A 17,478-nucleotide genomic window follows, 5' to 3' on the forward strand; every position below is an offset into this window, starting at 1 on the left:
CAGTGTAATAGACAGGCATCTCTGGCAGCCAGCACTGCAAATTAAATGAAACCACAGCATGATTGCCTTCAGCAAAATTTCTAGTCAACCTGGAGTCTCCTGCTAGGAGGATGCTTTGTTTATAGAGATATTTATAATCATGGAGAGACAGTTCTTTTACTTTGTTTCCAGTGTTTTTATTGTCTTATTTTCTTATTTTGTTTTTGATTATGATTTAATTTTAGAATGAATAGGAACCGGATCAACAGTGCCTTCTTTTTGAATGACCAGACTCTGGAATTTTTAAAAATTCCTTCTACTCTTGCACCACCCACTGACCCTGCTGTTCCTATCTGGATAATTATATTTGGTGTGATATTTTGTATCGTCATAGTTGCAATTACACTACTGGTTTTATCAGGAATCCGGCAACGAAGAAGGTAAGCTATTTAATGGGAATAATTTAAGAAGTATTTGCTTGTTTTCTCATAACTTAGAAAAATAAGATTTTCCTCTGGCCAAAGGTAATGCCTTAAACGTGAAAAATTGGTGATTTTCAAAATATCACTTATTCTTTCATCTTTTTTTTAAGAGTTCAGTGTATCCCTTGCTTAATGAAGCTCATTCCATTACTATCTTTATTTCTGTTCTATACCATATGAATATTTCTTATCTGTGTTGTGATTTTCTAAGCTGGATACATGTAATGAAGCAGAGTTTTTGAGTAGATAGAGTTAATCTTTGGTAATAATTCACAGCCAAATACTAGCAGTTCCACAGTTCTTTGAATGTCTCCCTACTTTGGCTTGCCTATTATGGACCCAGGGCCTACAGGCCACCCTCAATGGTATATAGAACTGTGTTTCTCATGGTCTTTGAATCAACTCCCTACATCAGAATCACCCAGAACACTTGTTTGAAATGTAGGTTCCTTGACCCTATTTCAGACTCACTAAATTAGAATCTCTGAAAGTGATCCATTTCAATAAATATATAATTTATTCTAATTAGTTTTGTTTAAGAGCTTTCAATTTAACAACCTACATACAGGGTCCCACTTCTTGAGTTCATTTCCCTGGATTCTGGGGTACGTGAAAACCTCGATGTCCAAATTATTGATATTGCTACAAGAGGAAATTTCATTTCAGTGGGAAAGGTACTGAGGCAATAGGAAGGAGAGTAGGCCAGATTTCCCAGTATGATGAAAGAAGAAAATTATTTTGTTTATAAGTACCTCTAATCCAGAGGGAAAGATGGGAGATTCCTCAGTTCTTCACTGAAGACTTTAATGCTTCTAAACCTTCCTTTCTGATACTGAGGAAGAGGAATTCTGATAAGTGGGGATCACAGGAACATACTATATTAAAAAGTCACAGGGACATGCCTTTCAAAAGGAGACACAAGGGATGTGTTTGGGCAAATGTGTGTTCAACTAAATGTTTCTCCAAACGTTTACTACTTTCATATGTTTTATCCTGGTTACTAACAGAGAGTAAGCATTTTAAATCTTACATATTGTAACTTTTCACAAACGATAAGTGAAATGTTATGGAATAAATGTGGCATAGGTCTATACCTCAAATTAAATGCAAATATTAGAATCAAGTTATACTTGCTTGCTTTTCTTAATGATCTTGTAATGATATGTAATGCAAAAAGACTTGGTATAAAATGTTTATTTGGTTTTTTGTTTTAGGAATACTAACATTTTTTGATAATATTTGAAAACCTATGTTTAATATTTTTAAGTTTTGTATTAATTCTGAGGTGCTATGGCTAGAAACCTTAGTGAATTCACTTCATCTCCTTGGTTCCCAATTTTCTCACTAGCATCTCCTCTAAGGTAGGAGTTTGAGGAACGGATTCTGGAGATAGACTGCTTAGATTCAAAGTATTTATCTCTCAGATTCTGCCCTGTATATAATCCATTAACTGTATGATATCAGGGAACACAAACAATGAGTCAGGGAAACTGAGTTTGGGAGAATATGGTTTGTGGCACTAGAGCCAATCTGGTTAAATTTATCTTCACTGTCTGTGCATAGATAACTTTTGTAGAGCAACAGCAAGGAGTACTGGAAGTAGCTTCATAGGATGAAAGCATTAATACAGTAGAGAGCTTAGAGTGGTACCTGGAACACACTGAGTGCTCAATAAGTGTTAACTGTTACTATTATTTTATTTTCCTGCCATTTTCTGGTCTTTCAGCTAGTTCGTGATGGGATCAGTTATCTTCTTCTGAGCAGATTTTGCAATAATATAATAATTGGGTATGCAGCATCATAATTTGTTGACTGGAAGAAGTGAAGCAATTGTTTCAATCTTGCCTTCATAAATTCATTTCTTGTTCAAACTAGGAAAACAGATGGACAAATCTCTTGTGTAAACCTGGAGGGCATTAGTAATTAGCAACTATAGTCAGGACAATTATGACAACCTCCTGGAGATAAATTGTTTGTTGTGTTTTAAGCTTGATACGATCTGTGGTGGGTTTCCCTTGGGCAAAATATTGCTTAAGAGATGAGGAGAGAGTAAAATTTGAAGTGGAGATAGCCCTGATAATTGTGATTAAAAACCCACTTTAATCATGGAATAGATAGGAGTTGTCCTTACAGCCCTTAGTCTTTGAGGAAGACATCTAAATAAATACTTATCAATCCAATTCATACATTAGATAATAATGAACACAGTTTGTATGGTTCAAATCTTAAACTTAGAAGACCCAGAGGGACCACAGGGTTATTGAAGTCACTATTCTACTTCTATGGAGAAGAGTACCGAAGATGTATGCATATTTAAACTTACCATTGAGGAAATGTCTCAAGCAAAGCTTTAACAGTTCTGTTGGGTTTGTCGGTAACAGCATTATATTGATTATTCAGAGCAATTGGGTAGAAAGTTTGGACTGCAGTCCAAACTAAGTAAACTCAAATACCAGCTATGTCATTTACATATATGATCTTCATCAGATTGCCTAGTTTCTATAAGTCTCAGTTTTTCTATCTATAATAGGGAGGTAATATCTCACAGGGCTTTCATGATTAAATGATATAAATGTGTGTAAAGTACCCAGGATATAGTAGCAATTATTAAATAATTAAATAGTTAAATAAGTACCAATTATTATTATTATTATTCAAGATCAGCTTAACCCAGGGCTATGAGAAAGGGTTGCTAGGAAAGAATTTTTTTTCCCACCCAGATATTGACATCATAATGTAGAAGATTCTCCAGTTCACAGAAATATTGCCTAGAATTTTTTGTTTTTTTTTTTTTTTTTGGTATCAGGAATTGAACTCAGGGGAACCTGGCCACTGAGCCACATCCCCAGCCCTATTTTGTATTTTATTTAGAGACAGCGTCTCCCTGAGTTGCTTAGCACCCCACTTTTGCTGAGGCTGGCTTTGAACTCTGGATCCTCCTGCCTCAGCCTGCTGAGCTGCTGGGATTACAGGCATGCGCCACTGTGCCTGGCTAGAATATTATTAGTCAGCAAATAAGTATTTTATTTTTACTAAAGTATAGTTGACAAACAAATCATATATATTTATGGTGTACAGGATGTTTTGATATATGTATACATGATGAAATGGTCAAATCAAACTCATTAACATATCTGTCACCTCACATACTTATCATGTTTTGTGGTGAGAACTTTTAATATCTACTATCTTGGCAATTTTGTCAAGTATACAATAGAATATTGTTAACTATAGTCACCATACCTGTGCAATAGATCTCCCAGACTTATTTATCATATCTAACTGAAACTTTATACCCTTTGACCAACATCTTCCCATCCCCGCCATCCTAACCCTACAGCTCCTGGCAACCATCATTCTACTCTCTGCGTCTATTAGTTGGACTTTCTTTAGAATCCACATGTATGTGAGATTATGTGGAATTTGTCTTTCTGTGCCTGGCATATTTCGCTTAGCATAACATCCTCTAAGTTCATACATGTTGCAAAGGACACAGCTTTCTTTTGTACAGGATGAATAGTATTCCATTGTGTGTGAGTGTGTGTGTTGTGTGTCTCACATTTTCTTCATCCATTCACCCAATGATTGCATATTTTGGCTATTTGAATAATGCTGCAATGAACATAGGAGTGCAGAAATTCCTTCAGCATACTGATTTCATTTCCTCACAATATATACCCAGAAGTGGGATTGGTGAATCATATGGTATTTTTAATTTTTTGAGGAAGATCCATACTTTCTTCTGTACTGACTATACTAATTTACATTCCCAGCAACAATGTATGAGCAATCTCTTTTTTCCATATCTTGGCCAATACTTGCTATCTTTCCTTTTTTTGGTAAATAGCCATTCTAACATGTGAGATGATATCTCATTGTCATTTTATATTTGCATTGCTCTGATGATTAGTGATGTTGAGCATTTTGGGGCGGGGTGGTACTGGGATTGAACCCAGAGGCACTTGACCACTAAACTATTTCCCCAAACCTTTTTATTTTTTATTTTGAGACAGGTTCTCACTAAGTTGCTTAGGGCCATACTAAATTGTGAGGCTGACCTTGAATTTGTAATCCTCCTGTCTCAGCTTCTGTAGTCACTGGGATTGTAGGTATATGCCACCACACCTGGTTGAGCATTTTTGCATTCAGCTGTTACACTTGGTATGTCTTCTTTTGGAAATCTTCTCTTCATTTTCTTTGCCTATTTTAAATCAGGTTATTTGTTTTCTTGCTGTTGAATTCCTTATGTATTTTGGATATTAGCCCTCTAAGAGATGTATGGTTTGCAAATCTTTTCTCCCAGTCCATAGGTTGTTTCTTCACTCTGTTGATTGCTTCCTTTGCTGTGTAGGAGGTTTGTAGTTTGATATAATCTCATTTGTTATTACCTGTACTTTTGGGGTCATATTAAAAAATTCATTGCCCAGTCAATTGTCATAGAGATTTCTCCTTATATTTTCTTTTTTTTAATCTTTTTTTTTAAATTTATTTTTATTGTAAACAAATGGGATACATGTTGTTTCTGTTTGTACATGGAGTAACAGCATATCATTTGCATATTCGTACATTTACATAGAGTAATGATGTTTGATTCATTCCGTTATTTTTTTCCTTCCTCCCACCCCTCCCACCTCTCTTTTCCCTCTATACAGTCCCTCCTTCCTCCATTCTTGTCCCCCTCCCACCCCCCATTACGTGTCATCATCTGCTTATCAGTGAGATCATTCGTCTTTTGGATTTTTGAGATTGGCTTATCTCACTTAACATGATATTCTCCAATTTCATCCATTTGCCTGCAAATGCCATAATTTTATTATTCTTTATAGCTGAGTAATATTCCATTGTATATATATATACCACAGTTTCTTTATCCATTCATCAATTGAAGGGCATCTGGGTTGGTTCCATAGTCTGGCTATTGTGAATTGAGCCGCTATGAACATTGATGTGGCTGTATCTCTGTAGTATGCTGATTTTAAGTCCTTTGGGTATAGACCGAGGAGTGGGATAGCTGGGTCAAATGGTGGTTCCATTCCAAGCTTTCTGAGGAATCTCCATACTGCTTTCCAGAGTGGCTGCACTAATTTGCAGTCCAACCAGCAATGTATGAGTGTACCTTTTTCCCCACATCCTCCCCAACACCTATTGTTGCTTGTATTCTTGATAATCGCCATTCTAATTGGGGTAAGATGGAATCTTAGTGTAGTTTTGATTTGCATTTCTCTTATTACTAAAGATGGTGAACATTTTATCATATGTTTGTTGATTGCTTGTAGATCTTCTTCTGCGAAGTGTCTGTTCATATCCTTAGCCCACTTATTGATTGGGTTATTTGTATTCTTGGTGTAGAGTTTTTTGAGTTCTTTATATATTCTGGAAATTAGTGCTCTATCTGAAGTATGAGTGGCAAAGATATTCTCCCACTCTGTAGGCTCTCTCTTCGCATTGCTGATAGTTTCCTTTGCTGAGAGAAAGCTTTTTAGTTTGAATCTATCCTAGTTATTGATTCTTGCTTTTATTTCTTGTGCTATGGGAGTCCTGTTAAGGAAGTGTGATCCTAAGCCAACAAGGTGAAGATTTGGACCTACTTTTTCTTCTATAAGATGAAGGGTCTCTGGTCTGATTTCAAGGTCCTTGATCCATTGTGAGTTGAGTTTTGTGCAGGGTGAGAGATATGGGTTTAGTTTCATTCTGTTGCATATGGATTTCCAGTTTTCCCAGCACCATTTGTTGAAGAGGCTATCTTTTCTCCATTGCATATTTTTAGCACCTTTGTCTAGTATGAGAAAATTGTATTTATTTGGGTTTGTGTCCATGTCCTCTATTCTGAACCATTGATCTACCTGTCTATTTTGGTGCCAATACCATACTGTTTTTGTTACTATTGCTTTGTAGTATAATTGAAGTTCTGGTATTGCGATACCCCCTGTTTCATTCTTCCTGCTAAGGATTGCTTTAGCTATTCTGGGTTTCTTATTCTTCCAGATGAATTTCATGATTGCTTGCTCTATTTCTGTAAGGTACATCATTGGGATTTTAATTGGAATTGCATTGAATCTGTATAGCACTTTTGGTAGTATGGCCATTTTGACAATATTAATTCTGCCTATCCAAGAACATGGGAGATCTTTCCATCTTCTAAGGTCTTCCTTAATTTCTTTCTTCAATGTTTTGTAGTTTTCATTGTAGAGATCTTTTACCTCTTTGGTTAGATTGATGCCCAAGTATTTTATTTTATTTTTTTGAGGCTATTGCAAATGGAGTTGTTTTCCTCATTTCCCTTTCAGCTGTTTTGTCGCTTGCATATAAAAATGCTTTAGATTTATGCGTGTTGATTTTATAGCCTGCTCTTTTGCTGAATTCATTGATGAGGTCTAGAAGTTTTCTGGAGGAGGTTTTTGGATCCTCTAAATATAGAATCATATCATCCGCAAATAGTGACAGCTTAAGTTCCTCTTTTCCTATTCGTATCCCTTTAATTTCTTTAGTTCTGCCTAATTGCTCGGGCTAGAGTTTCGAGGACAATGTTGAATAGAAGTGGTGAAAGAGGACATCCCTGTCTTGTTCCCATTTTTAAAGGGAATGGTTTCAGTTTTTCTCCATTAAGAATGATGTTGGCCATGGGCTTAGCATAAATAGCCTTTACAATGTTCAGGTATGTTCCTACTATCCCTATTTTTTCTAGTGTTTTGAGCATGAAGGGGTGTTGTATTTTGTTGAACGCTTTTTCTGCGTCAATTGAAATAACCATATGATTCTTATCCTTAAGTCTATTGACATGGTGGATTACGTTAATTGATTTACGAATGTTGAACCATCCTTGCATTCCAGGGATGAACCCCACTTATATTTTCTTCTAAAAGTTTTATAGTTTTAGCATTTACATTTGAGTCTTTAACCCATTTTGAGATGATTTTTGTATTTGGTGTGCAATTACAGCCCAATTCTTTTGCATTTGGATAGCCAATATTCCCAGAATTATTTATTCAAGACACTGATCTTTCCCCATTTTGTGTCCTTAGCACCTTTGTTGAACATCAGTTGACCATAAATGTGTGGTTTTATTTTTGTGCTTGCCAGTCTGTTCCATCAGTCTATGTGTCTGTTTTGATGTCAGTACCATAAAAAGTAAATACATGTTTAAAAATGCGGATGATCCCATGAGGTATACTGGTCACTAGAGTAGTGATGAACTGGCTAACCAGCTCTCTCAAGAACCTGATTTGTAGCATTTTCCAATTTCCTATCAAGGTTGAAAACTTCTGAATATTTAGTCGGTAGCCCTTGCTATCCTATACTAGCCAGCTCCAGCACACCATTACAATTGTCACCTCTTTTGAAACACTTTTGGGGATGTTGCTTCTCTAGTAACATCTAGTTGAAAATAGCCGTTTGTGGAAAAAAGATTTTTTTCCTTTTACTCTTGGACAACAATTAGGCAACTGTACAGGTGGGAAGGCATCCAGTATCAACTGCATATCCTTCACAGTGGTGTCGATGCTAGATCTTTGTCTAGCCTTAGCCCACAAGTAGACATCTTAGTTATCTGGTCAGTTTTATGATGATAGCAATAGGGATATGATGATGAAGATGACTATGATGATGGTGACAGAACTGATGATGTGATATTTGATATTTTTTTTTTTTTTTGTGGTGCTGGGGATTGAACCCAGGGCCTTGTGCTTGCAAGGCAAGCACTCTACCAACTGAGCTATCTCCCCAGCCCATGATATATGTTTTAATAAGAAGAGCATTGGACCAAGACTCTTGGTTTTAGGTTCCAGTCTCAGGCACTGGTGTTTTTTAGCTGAGTGACATTGAGCAGATCACGTATTGAAAATGATAGTAATATTTTCTCAGATTGTTAAATAATTATGAGAGGACAAAATCAGAGAAGATACATAAATGCTTTATATACTGGAAAGTGCTATATCAATGTAAGTTAGTATAACCCTAAAAACAGTTATATGAAGTGATAATTTAATATAACTTGCAACTTTGTGGTATATCATAGAATCATAAACACAGCACACTTTGAGACTTACATGTACATAGAGTTGATTTACAAATCCAGTATATTAATAGACTATTTATATACCTTAGCTGGATTTAATGTTACAAATGGGTCTTAGGAAGAGACCTTGCCAGTTATCTAAATCTAGCCCACCAGAAACCAAAGCCCAGAGAGGTAAAAAATTTTATTTTTTTATTGACCATTCATTCTGTGATATGAGCTATAGTGTATATCATGAAAGAAACAAACATAGATAACATGAATGGTTCTTGCCTACAAGATTATAATCTTGTGGTTGGTAACAAAGCCAGGTCAAGGACTTAGGACATAGAACCTTAGCTAATGCTCACAGCTGAGCAAAGTCATTAGTAAATTTGTTTGGTTTGTTTCTAGTTTTACTTCTTTTCCTGTACAGTCAGCAGTAAATAGAAGTGCATGTGGATTTCCACAAATCTTACTTTTCATACAAGGAAATGAGGCTCAGTCAACACTTTCATATAGGGGAACTTCACATTCTTATGAAGTTATAATTAAATGAATAAACCATATTTAAAAAGAAGTATAAATACAATGAGAAACATCAGAGCTAATTGTTTTCCTTTGCTGTATTTAAATATAAACAACGAATAGGAAACCAATATGAGTATGTTTTTAGGAGAACCTGGGAAGACTAAAATAGAGTTCTGTATCAGCTCTTTTCAGTAGTATTGTTCCATTCTGAAAGACAAGTTGCAGTTCATATTTGAAATTCAGATTCTGCATCTGGAAAACAGGGATAATAATAAAATCTGCATAATGTTGCACTCAGATTTAAATGAGATGATACATATAAAGCACCTACTCTGATTTCAGCCACATAATAGATACTTCTTATTATCATTATTATTGCACTATTACATGACAGATATCAAACAACTTGCCTACAGTCACATGGTTAGAACGTTGTGGTACTAGGATTTAAAACCATGTAGGCTTGATTCCCAAAGCCCACTCAAATCAGTCTCGTAACACAGATATTTCCTCCAAGAATCATCAATACTGATTATGAGGACAATCCTAATTCTTCAGTATTCTATTTCTGTATGAAAGTCATTTTTGTCTGTCCTATATGGTTTTTCTGGCTGTTCTTAGACCTTCCCTCTTGAGCCCTGTTTTATTTGAAGAGAGACAGAAATGCTTTTTCTGCTTTTAGTCATCACTACTTTATTTCAGAAAAGAGCAATTCCTGTTCTTCAAACCACCCCACCCACACCCTTGCCCCAAGGGCTACCTGAGACTTTTGTCTCCTCATTTGATTCTTTTCTTTCTGGATTTATGAGAGACATCCATTCTCAAGGCTGCTAGGAAGTAGTTTAGTCATGGATTTTTTCTTTCTCTTTCTGAACCACCTGACATTGCAGAAACAGCGGAAGTCATTAGCACTCTATTTTATTTTGCAGGAAAAACTCATTTTTTTTTTTAGCAGAACATCAAATCAGAATGATCCAGAAAGACAGTTAAGTTTTATTATTCTTAGTATCACTGCACAGGCAGTGAATCAGTTTATTACAGTGCACACTGTGACAAAGTGCTATATTACTGTTAGATAACCTTTGAGCTGCTTATCATGTCTACCAGCTAGCAAGTTACTGACATTGCAGTTTGTGAAGCCCAGCAATGCCAAGACTCTGAACAACTGGATATAAGGTTGCAAAAAACCAATAAGTACCTAATTTGCCACGGACACAGCTCAATTGGACAAATTTCCTCAGCAATTTCCCTCAGAAGCTTTTTGTTGGGAAATTATCCGCCCTCAAAAAAGAGAAGTGTCCTCATCTCTTTGCTTCTTCCTTTTCTTTCTTTCCTATTCACTGTGATGCCTGATGGATTATTATTCCTTCCTGGCTGGGGAGGAGATAAGATTCCATACATTGATCTGCACGTGTCCAGCTTTCTGCCAATTGTCTTCTAATTCCATAAAAATATCTTATATTTAAAAACTGGCAAATAGACGCTGGCAGTTCATCATTTGTAAGACTACCATTGCATTGCCACTTACTTCAGAATGCTTCATCCACTAAGATTTTTGTAATATGGATTCAGAATAGAAAATTCAGAGTAATAATTGACTATTTAAAATCCATCATTATAGAAAATTATTATTCACTCCAACCCCAATGAGGAGTGATTTGGAGATATTTTCCATCAACTAGGCATTTTTCATGAAAATTTATAAATATACATTTCTTACTAGCATTTAATGCCTATAAAAAATCACTCTTCTCTTTTATAAAACATTAAAAATGAGGAGAAGGAAGATGAATGAATTTGAAGTCTTTTTCCTTTCATCAAGTTCTTTCCTTTGGGAGGCCTGTCTCTTCCACAGGTAGGCATTCAAAACATAGTTAAGGAATGTTGGATACTAGAAATGGAAGTGATGTGACTGATGGCTGTAGAATGTTAGCTGCTTTTGCTTTCTGGGAGATCTGAAAAGGGCTGATACTCCTGTTCACAGAAGAAGGGGCTTAATGTTCTAGTCTTTCAGCAGGTGATTTAACTTGGCTGGAGGACCCTCTCAACATATTGAAATCTAGTGTACCCCAGCAGGTGGTGATCATTGATTGCTGGTGTTTAGAATGGCTAGTGAAGTGTCTTCATCTGGAAGATGAGAAAATACAGCAGCCTATTTATTCCTACCTCTCTGGGACTACAAACCCCAACTTCTAACCAGCGTTGGCCCAAAGGTTTTACAAATTAATGTTTAATATCCAATGATTCCAATTTAGTGATTGCCCATAGTGTCACTACAGTAGCATTTGATGGTGGAATATATAATGACAAAATACTTTCAAATGATAACATTGGAATGGTACTTTCCTTTCCTTTATGAACTTCAACTATTTGAAATAATTTAGTAAACCATCAGTGAATCCTGGTAAAATTCACACTAACTCTTAATCTAAGGTAGGAAAATGAATATTTCTTCCACTCATTAAAAATATGATATAAGAAATTTTATATGCCCTTCCTTCTTCCTTTTCTTTCCTTCCCTTCCTCTCTCCCTTCCTTTCTTTTTAATGTATTTGTTTTGTGTGTGTGTGTGTGGTGGATCCCATTCAAGATCTAGCTAGGACTAATGTTTGAGTAATTTTGCCTGAAGCATTAGTTCATTCATCATCCATCCATTCATCTGTTTATCTGACCACCCATCTATCCTCTATCCATCCATATGGCCATCTATCCATTAATTTGTTTTATAGCCAACCAGCTATTGATCTACATCCATTGATCCATCTATTCACTGAGTTGAGTGCCTATGCTGGACTGAGTCCAGATCAATGGCTTTACAAAATTTCATTAAATTTGGATTTTTCTGATGAGTTCCTCATTATGAAATTCAGGTCAAAAATTGAGAGTGCAGCTGGTATGGTAGTGCACACCTCTAATAATCCTAGTGACTTGGGAGACTCAGACAGGTGGATCACAAGTTCAAGACCAGCTTTACCAATTTAGCAATGCCCTAAGCAATTTAGTGAGACCTTATCTCAAAACAACAACAACACAACACAAAAAATCAAAAGGACTGAGAATGTAGCTCAGTGGTAAAGAGCCCCTGGGTTCAATCCCCAGGACCAAAAAAAAAAAAAAAAAAAAAAAAGTTGAGAATGGGCGGTGCAAGAATACAGAAAAAACATATATCTGAAATGTTATTAGTGTATCATTTCTGGAGGCACTTGTCAGTTTGCCTAATTGTTTGTGGAGTTCATCAGATTTCCTCCTTGGCAAAATAAAAGTTCCTTTTTATAATTAAGTACATCATTTATGGAGGTGATATTTTGAGACCATGTGAATATCCTATTCCCAAACCATCTCTTAGTCGATGGCTTAGTATCTGTTGATGAGCTCCATTGGAATCAGTCACTACTGCAGTTGTGATTTTCTAATCCTATTACCCTTTCTATATTATTTGGCGTTCTTCTGTAAAGAAGAACCTTCTCTTTTCTGTCCTTTTATCCACTATTTTCTTTTTTCTTTTTGGTGGTAATGGGGATTGAACCAGGGCCTAGCATATACTAGGCCAGTGTTCCACCACTAAGCTATACCCCCAGCCCTTCTTTAAATTTTATTTTGAGGCAGGGTCTCACTAAGTTACCCAAGTTGGCCTTGAACTTGGGATCCTCCTACTTCCACCTCCTGAGTAGCTGGGATAATAGGCTTAAACTTCTTCACTACATTCTTTAAAGCAAATTAAAATGGTCTCTCATGTATGACTAACAGGAAATTCCATCTCAGTCATCATTAGGTCATCTTTACTATCTCCTCACCTGTCAGAGACTCATTAAGGTCCACAGTGGTGGGAGTCCACTCTGATCACCACAGGAATGTCCAACATTCTAGCTGGGGGATCCCTTCAGATTTGCCTCTTTGGAGGTCCACAGATTCCTGGTACAAGAAAACCTTTGGCAAGTCTGGGAATCTTATACCTAACATCATGCCTCCAGGGTGCCACCATGGAAGTAGTGTCCCAACATCCAACTTGTGATGACCCCTCAGGGAAACCCTTCTCCCTCTAATTGCCTACAGGCACCAACCTCTCATCTTTCCCTTACCCCATAATATCAAGCATAATTGGCTCAGTTTCTTAGTCTTTCATAAGAAGGGAAAACTTTTGATTTTGAGGCTGTAACTTTCACCACTCCAAGGAAACATGAAGGATCTGGTTACCACTTAGATTGGAGTAGGAGGGGCTACAAAGAGAGTATGAGAAACTAAAAAATTTATCCTGTCATATAGAAGTTTTGGAATGATTTGGAATTTCAGCTGTAAGTTATAATTAGGAGAATGTTCTGGGTTCCAAAAACCTGACTTAGAAATTAACACAACTATTTTATAATGAATAGAAAATATCAGTGATATCTGCAATTTACAACAATTCTTACTTTCTACAAAATAATGTGAATTTTCTTTCTGATATCTTATTTCAATTTGATTTTTAGTTAACATTCGAAGACTATTAATTTGTCAAATCCTATGAGAGGAGTTCATTGATTTTTTTAATTCAATTTTTATTAAGTTCTCCTAGAGGTCATTTCTCTGACTTGCCAATGTACCATACATTTGCTTCACATTTCTTCATGCAATTTGTGTGAATATACATGTATATATGTATATACATGCACATATATTTATTCATATGCATGTGTAAATATATATTCATTTATATACATATTTATATACACTTATTTTAGTTTTCTAAATAAGACTACTTGTTCCTATCAATATGTACATATCATCCATGCAGAATTTTTATCTTGATAGTGTCTTTTCACCTCATCAGCTCTTTATGATCTCAAAATTTATTTGAAAATATATAATATTGGTCATTTCATCATTTTAAGGTTCCTATGCCCCATTTTCTTCTCCATGTTTGTACCAAAGACCATACTCAGCCATGCTTTCTCCTTCTAGATCCCAATCATTCTTTTTATGTGCTTTTAGGAAGAACAAAGGACCATCTGAAGTGGATGATGCAGAAGATAAGTGTGAAAACACAATCACAATTGAAAATGGCATCCCCTGCGATCCCCTGGACACAAAGGGAGGGCACATTAATGATGTTTTTGTGACAGAGGATGAACGACTCACCCCTCTCTGAAGGTCTACTGTTCTGCTTCCTCGAGAAATTTAATGCTTGTTTCTTTGTGACTGTTAAGCATCTTAAAATACTAAGGACAGATTATATATTTTATTATGTCATTCTTCTTTTGTAAGAAATTTTGAATGTATTTGAAAGTGATGGGTAAATCAGTTTTACCCATGGAGACTACTGAAATCATAAGGTGGTAACTACTCAAAATATTCTAAAATATTGTTTTGACAACACAGTGTGTAGGTGCTGTCATGTGGTATTATAGTTACTCATTTAAGCATTTCTAAAAGTCAGAAATATATGTGTGTGTGTGTATATATATATGTATATGTATGTATGTGTGTGTGTGTATATATATATATATATATATACATATATTTCACACTTTGAAGACCTGAGGAAAAATAATTTTACAGTGAATAATACCTGTAACATGGTATGTTAATCACTGAAAATGGATCCTTTTTAATATTTTTTATATCACTGTATATGACTAAGCAAAAGTAAAAAGTAATTGTTATAAACAGAATGGATAAAAATGGGAATATTGATTCATAGGATGGAAATTTTCCTGTTATACCAAGAGGACATATTGCTTATATATTTTCTGAATATCAGTCTCCAATAGGAGAATTCTATTTGTTGACTATTTCTACAATATGTAAAAGTCCAATCTATGCTAATTTAATAAAGCACTAATCACCTCTTTATGATTGTGTGATTGAGTGTGGTCTGTGATTTATTTTCAAACTGTGGATCATAGTCTAATTTTTATTAGTTATGTTTAATCTGATGTTCAGCCTTAAAAATGAGTTGTTTTTGTTCTCTGTATCCTTGTTGGAGGACACCTTTAGTTTTAAAATTTGATTTTGTATTTAAATTTACTTTTTAATTGATACATAAAGACAAAATTGTACATATTTATGGGGTATGATGTGATGTTTTGATACATGTATACATTGTGTAATGTTTAAATCAGGCCAAAATAGCCATCTCCTGAAACACTTAACATTTCTTTATGGTGAAGACATTGAACGTCTTTTCTCCTAGCTTTGGAAAAATCATTATCATTATCTATACTCACCCTACTGTGCAATAGCACACCAGAACTTCTTACTTCTATCCAACTATAACTTAGTACCCATTGACCAACCTCTCCTCTTACCTCCTTTCCTACTTTCCCAGCATCTGGTAACATCATTCTATGCTCAACTTCCAGGAGATCAGCATTTTAGATTCCACAAATGAGTGAGATCACGTGGAACTTATCTTTCTGTGCCTGGCTTATTTCACTTCATAGACTGATCTCCAGTTCCATCCATCACGAATGACAGGAATCCATTCTTTTTATGCCTGAGTAGTATTCTGTTGTTTCTATATGCTGCATTTCTTTATGCATTCATTACCTGATGGGCACTTAAGTTGTTTCCACTTCTTGGCTGTTGTGAATATGCTGCAGTGAACATGGGAGTGCAAATGTGTCTTTGACAGACTGATTTCATTTCCTTGGAATATAGTAATGATTATGGAAATAAAATTTACTATGTATTCTGCCACTATCATCCATAGTTAAGGCTATAGCAAGTCCCTCTAACTCACCTCTCTGCCTCCAGTGTTGCTCCTGGGATATGGACTTCAAGATGAGTAGTTATGGGCAGGTTTATTGGGGAGTTCTCTCAGGAGATACATCGGCAGGAAGTGAGGAAAGCATCTTCTGGTGTTCATGCCTTCCTGTAATCCCCTCCCCCTGAGTAAGTATCAGACTTATGATTTGCTTCTAATGAATGGAGCACAGCAAAAGTGATGAGATGTTACACTTCTGTTTGTTGCCCTCTGAAAGGTCATAGTAAATAAACAGAAAAACAGTATCTAATGTATTAAAATTTCATAGGAGCATTATTAGGAAAAAGGTCTACATATGTCTCAATTATGAAAAAACTTGACAAACACTGATACCAGGTATGTTTCTTGTTTTGAAGGCATGGGATGAATCCATTTTAATCACTAGATCATTTCTCCACTGTTTATTCTGGTGGGGAGGAGATTTTTTTCTGCTGGGAAATGCCTGCTCCACTAAACATCCTTGTTGGGGAAGATTTTTATGCTAGCAGAGATGTGCTATAACCTCTACAGTCAATAAACAGCAAAGTAGAGCTTATGTCTCCTGCCTACTGCCTTTAACAAACACTGGGTGATTAGAGAGTAGTCAATCATCAACCACACTTCTCATTTTTAATTTAATGATCATGTAATGTGCCAGGATGGAACACATTATGAGGTGATATGTACTAGAAGCAAAATGCTGTTAAGCAAGTGGAAATACAGCTGTCATTTCATTCTCCAAATCCATAGCAAAATCCATTTGATGAAAGTAGGACACAGCATTTGAAAACCAAGTCAGTACAGAACGAATTAGCTGGGATGGTGATACCTGGACTTGTTTCATAGAAAAAATGTAAATGGTAATAACTTGTTTTTCTTTCTGTATAGTTTCATCATCCATGTTTTCCATAAGAACTAACCAATACAAAACATTATAACATAAAAGAAAGTAGTGGACTTGAGAAGTATCTCAGTGGTAGAGTGCTTGCCTAGCATGTGTGGGGCCCTCGGTTCCATTCCCAACACTGCAAAAACAATCAGATTTCAGATGTGAATATCATCATGTGATATATGCACATTTATCATCATTCCTGGATAAGGAAGAAGGAGTAGGAGAAAATACAGACTTAGAACCAAAAAGAAACTCAGTTTCAAAAATTCCCACATTTTGTTTCAAATTTACGAGGCCCCTTAACATAATATTTTGTTTCTCATTTTACATTTTATAAATTCACATATCTCATTTACACAAGCCAATACATAAAGGTCTTCTGTCCTTCTTTCTTACTTTCCTCCCCTTTTTTCTTCCTTCTTCTCTTCCTTAAGAATTTATAGAATTCCTGACACTTTATTCAAGAGATCATGATAAATTCAGGAAATATAGACAGGTAAAAGTCTGAAAACCTTTAGAGGATATTGATTCTGGTTAATTAAAAATAAGTCTGTAAGCTAGGCTTGGTACACACCTGTAGTACTGGCCACTTGGGAAGTTGAGGCAGGAGGATCACTTGAGCCCATGAGTTTGAGACCAACCTGGACAACCCGGTGAGATCCTGTTTCAAAAAAAAAAAAAAAAAAAAAAAAAAGGCTCTATTTGATTACACTACCATTCACTTGCGGCTCAACTCTTTACACTCTGACTTCCATTCCATGCTCTGAGGAAATTTCTTCCTCAAAGGTCATTATGAATTGTGGTTATCAAGGTCACAGCTTCTTGGTCCTCACCCTCCTAAATATCTTTGAAGCATTTTTCAGTGCAGGGACCTTGTCAT

General features: G+C 35.8%; 1 protein-coding gene across 3 annotated transcripts in view; it reads left to right on the forward strand.

Annotated features, from left to right (window-relative positions):
* The window catches only part of CLTRN (collectrin, amino acid transport regulator), a 47,459-nt gene extending 30,183 nt beyond the window's left edge, over positions 1-17,276 (forward strand). Inside the window, exons 6-7 of one of the 3 annotated variants that reach the window (XM_079123283.1) lie at positions 225-419; positions 13,954-17,272. In XM_079123283.1, the coding sequence (XP_078979409.1) occupies positions 225-419; positions 13,954-14,110 (352 nt within the window). In that variant the 3' untranslated portion in view covers positions 14,111-17,272. Of the gene's footprint in view, positions 1-224; positions 420-13,953 lie in introns of all 3 variants that reach the window. The other 2 variants (XM_079123284.1, XM_079123282.1) reach the window with 2 other exon arrangements.
* Positions 17,277-17,478: the final 202 nt, after the last annotated feature.

Source organism: Sciurus vulgaris (assembly GCF_902686455.1).
Source record: "Sciurus vulgaris genome assembly, chromosome: X".
Taxonomy (NCBI): domain Eukaryota; kingdom Metazoa; phylum Chordata; class Mammalia; order Rodentia; family Sciuridae; genus Sciurus; species Sciurus vulgaris.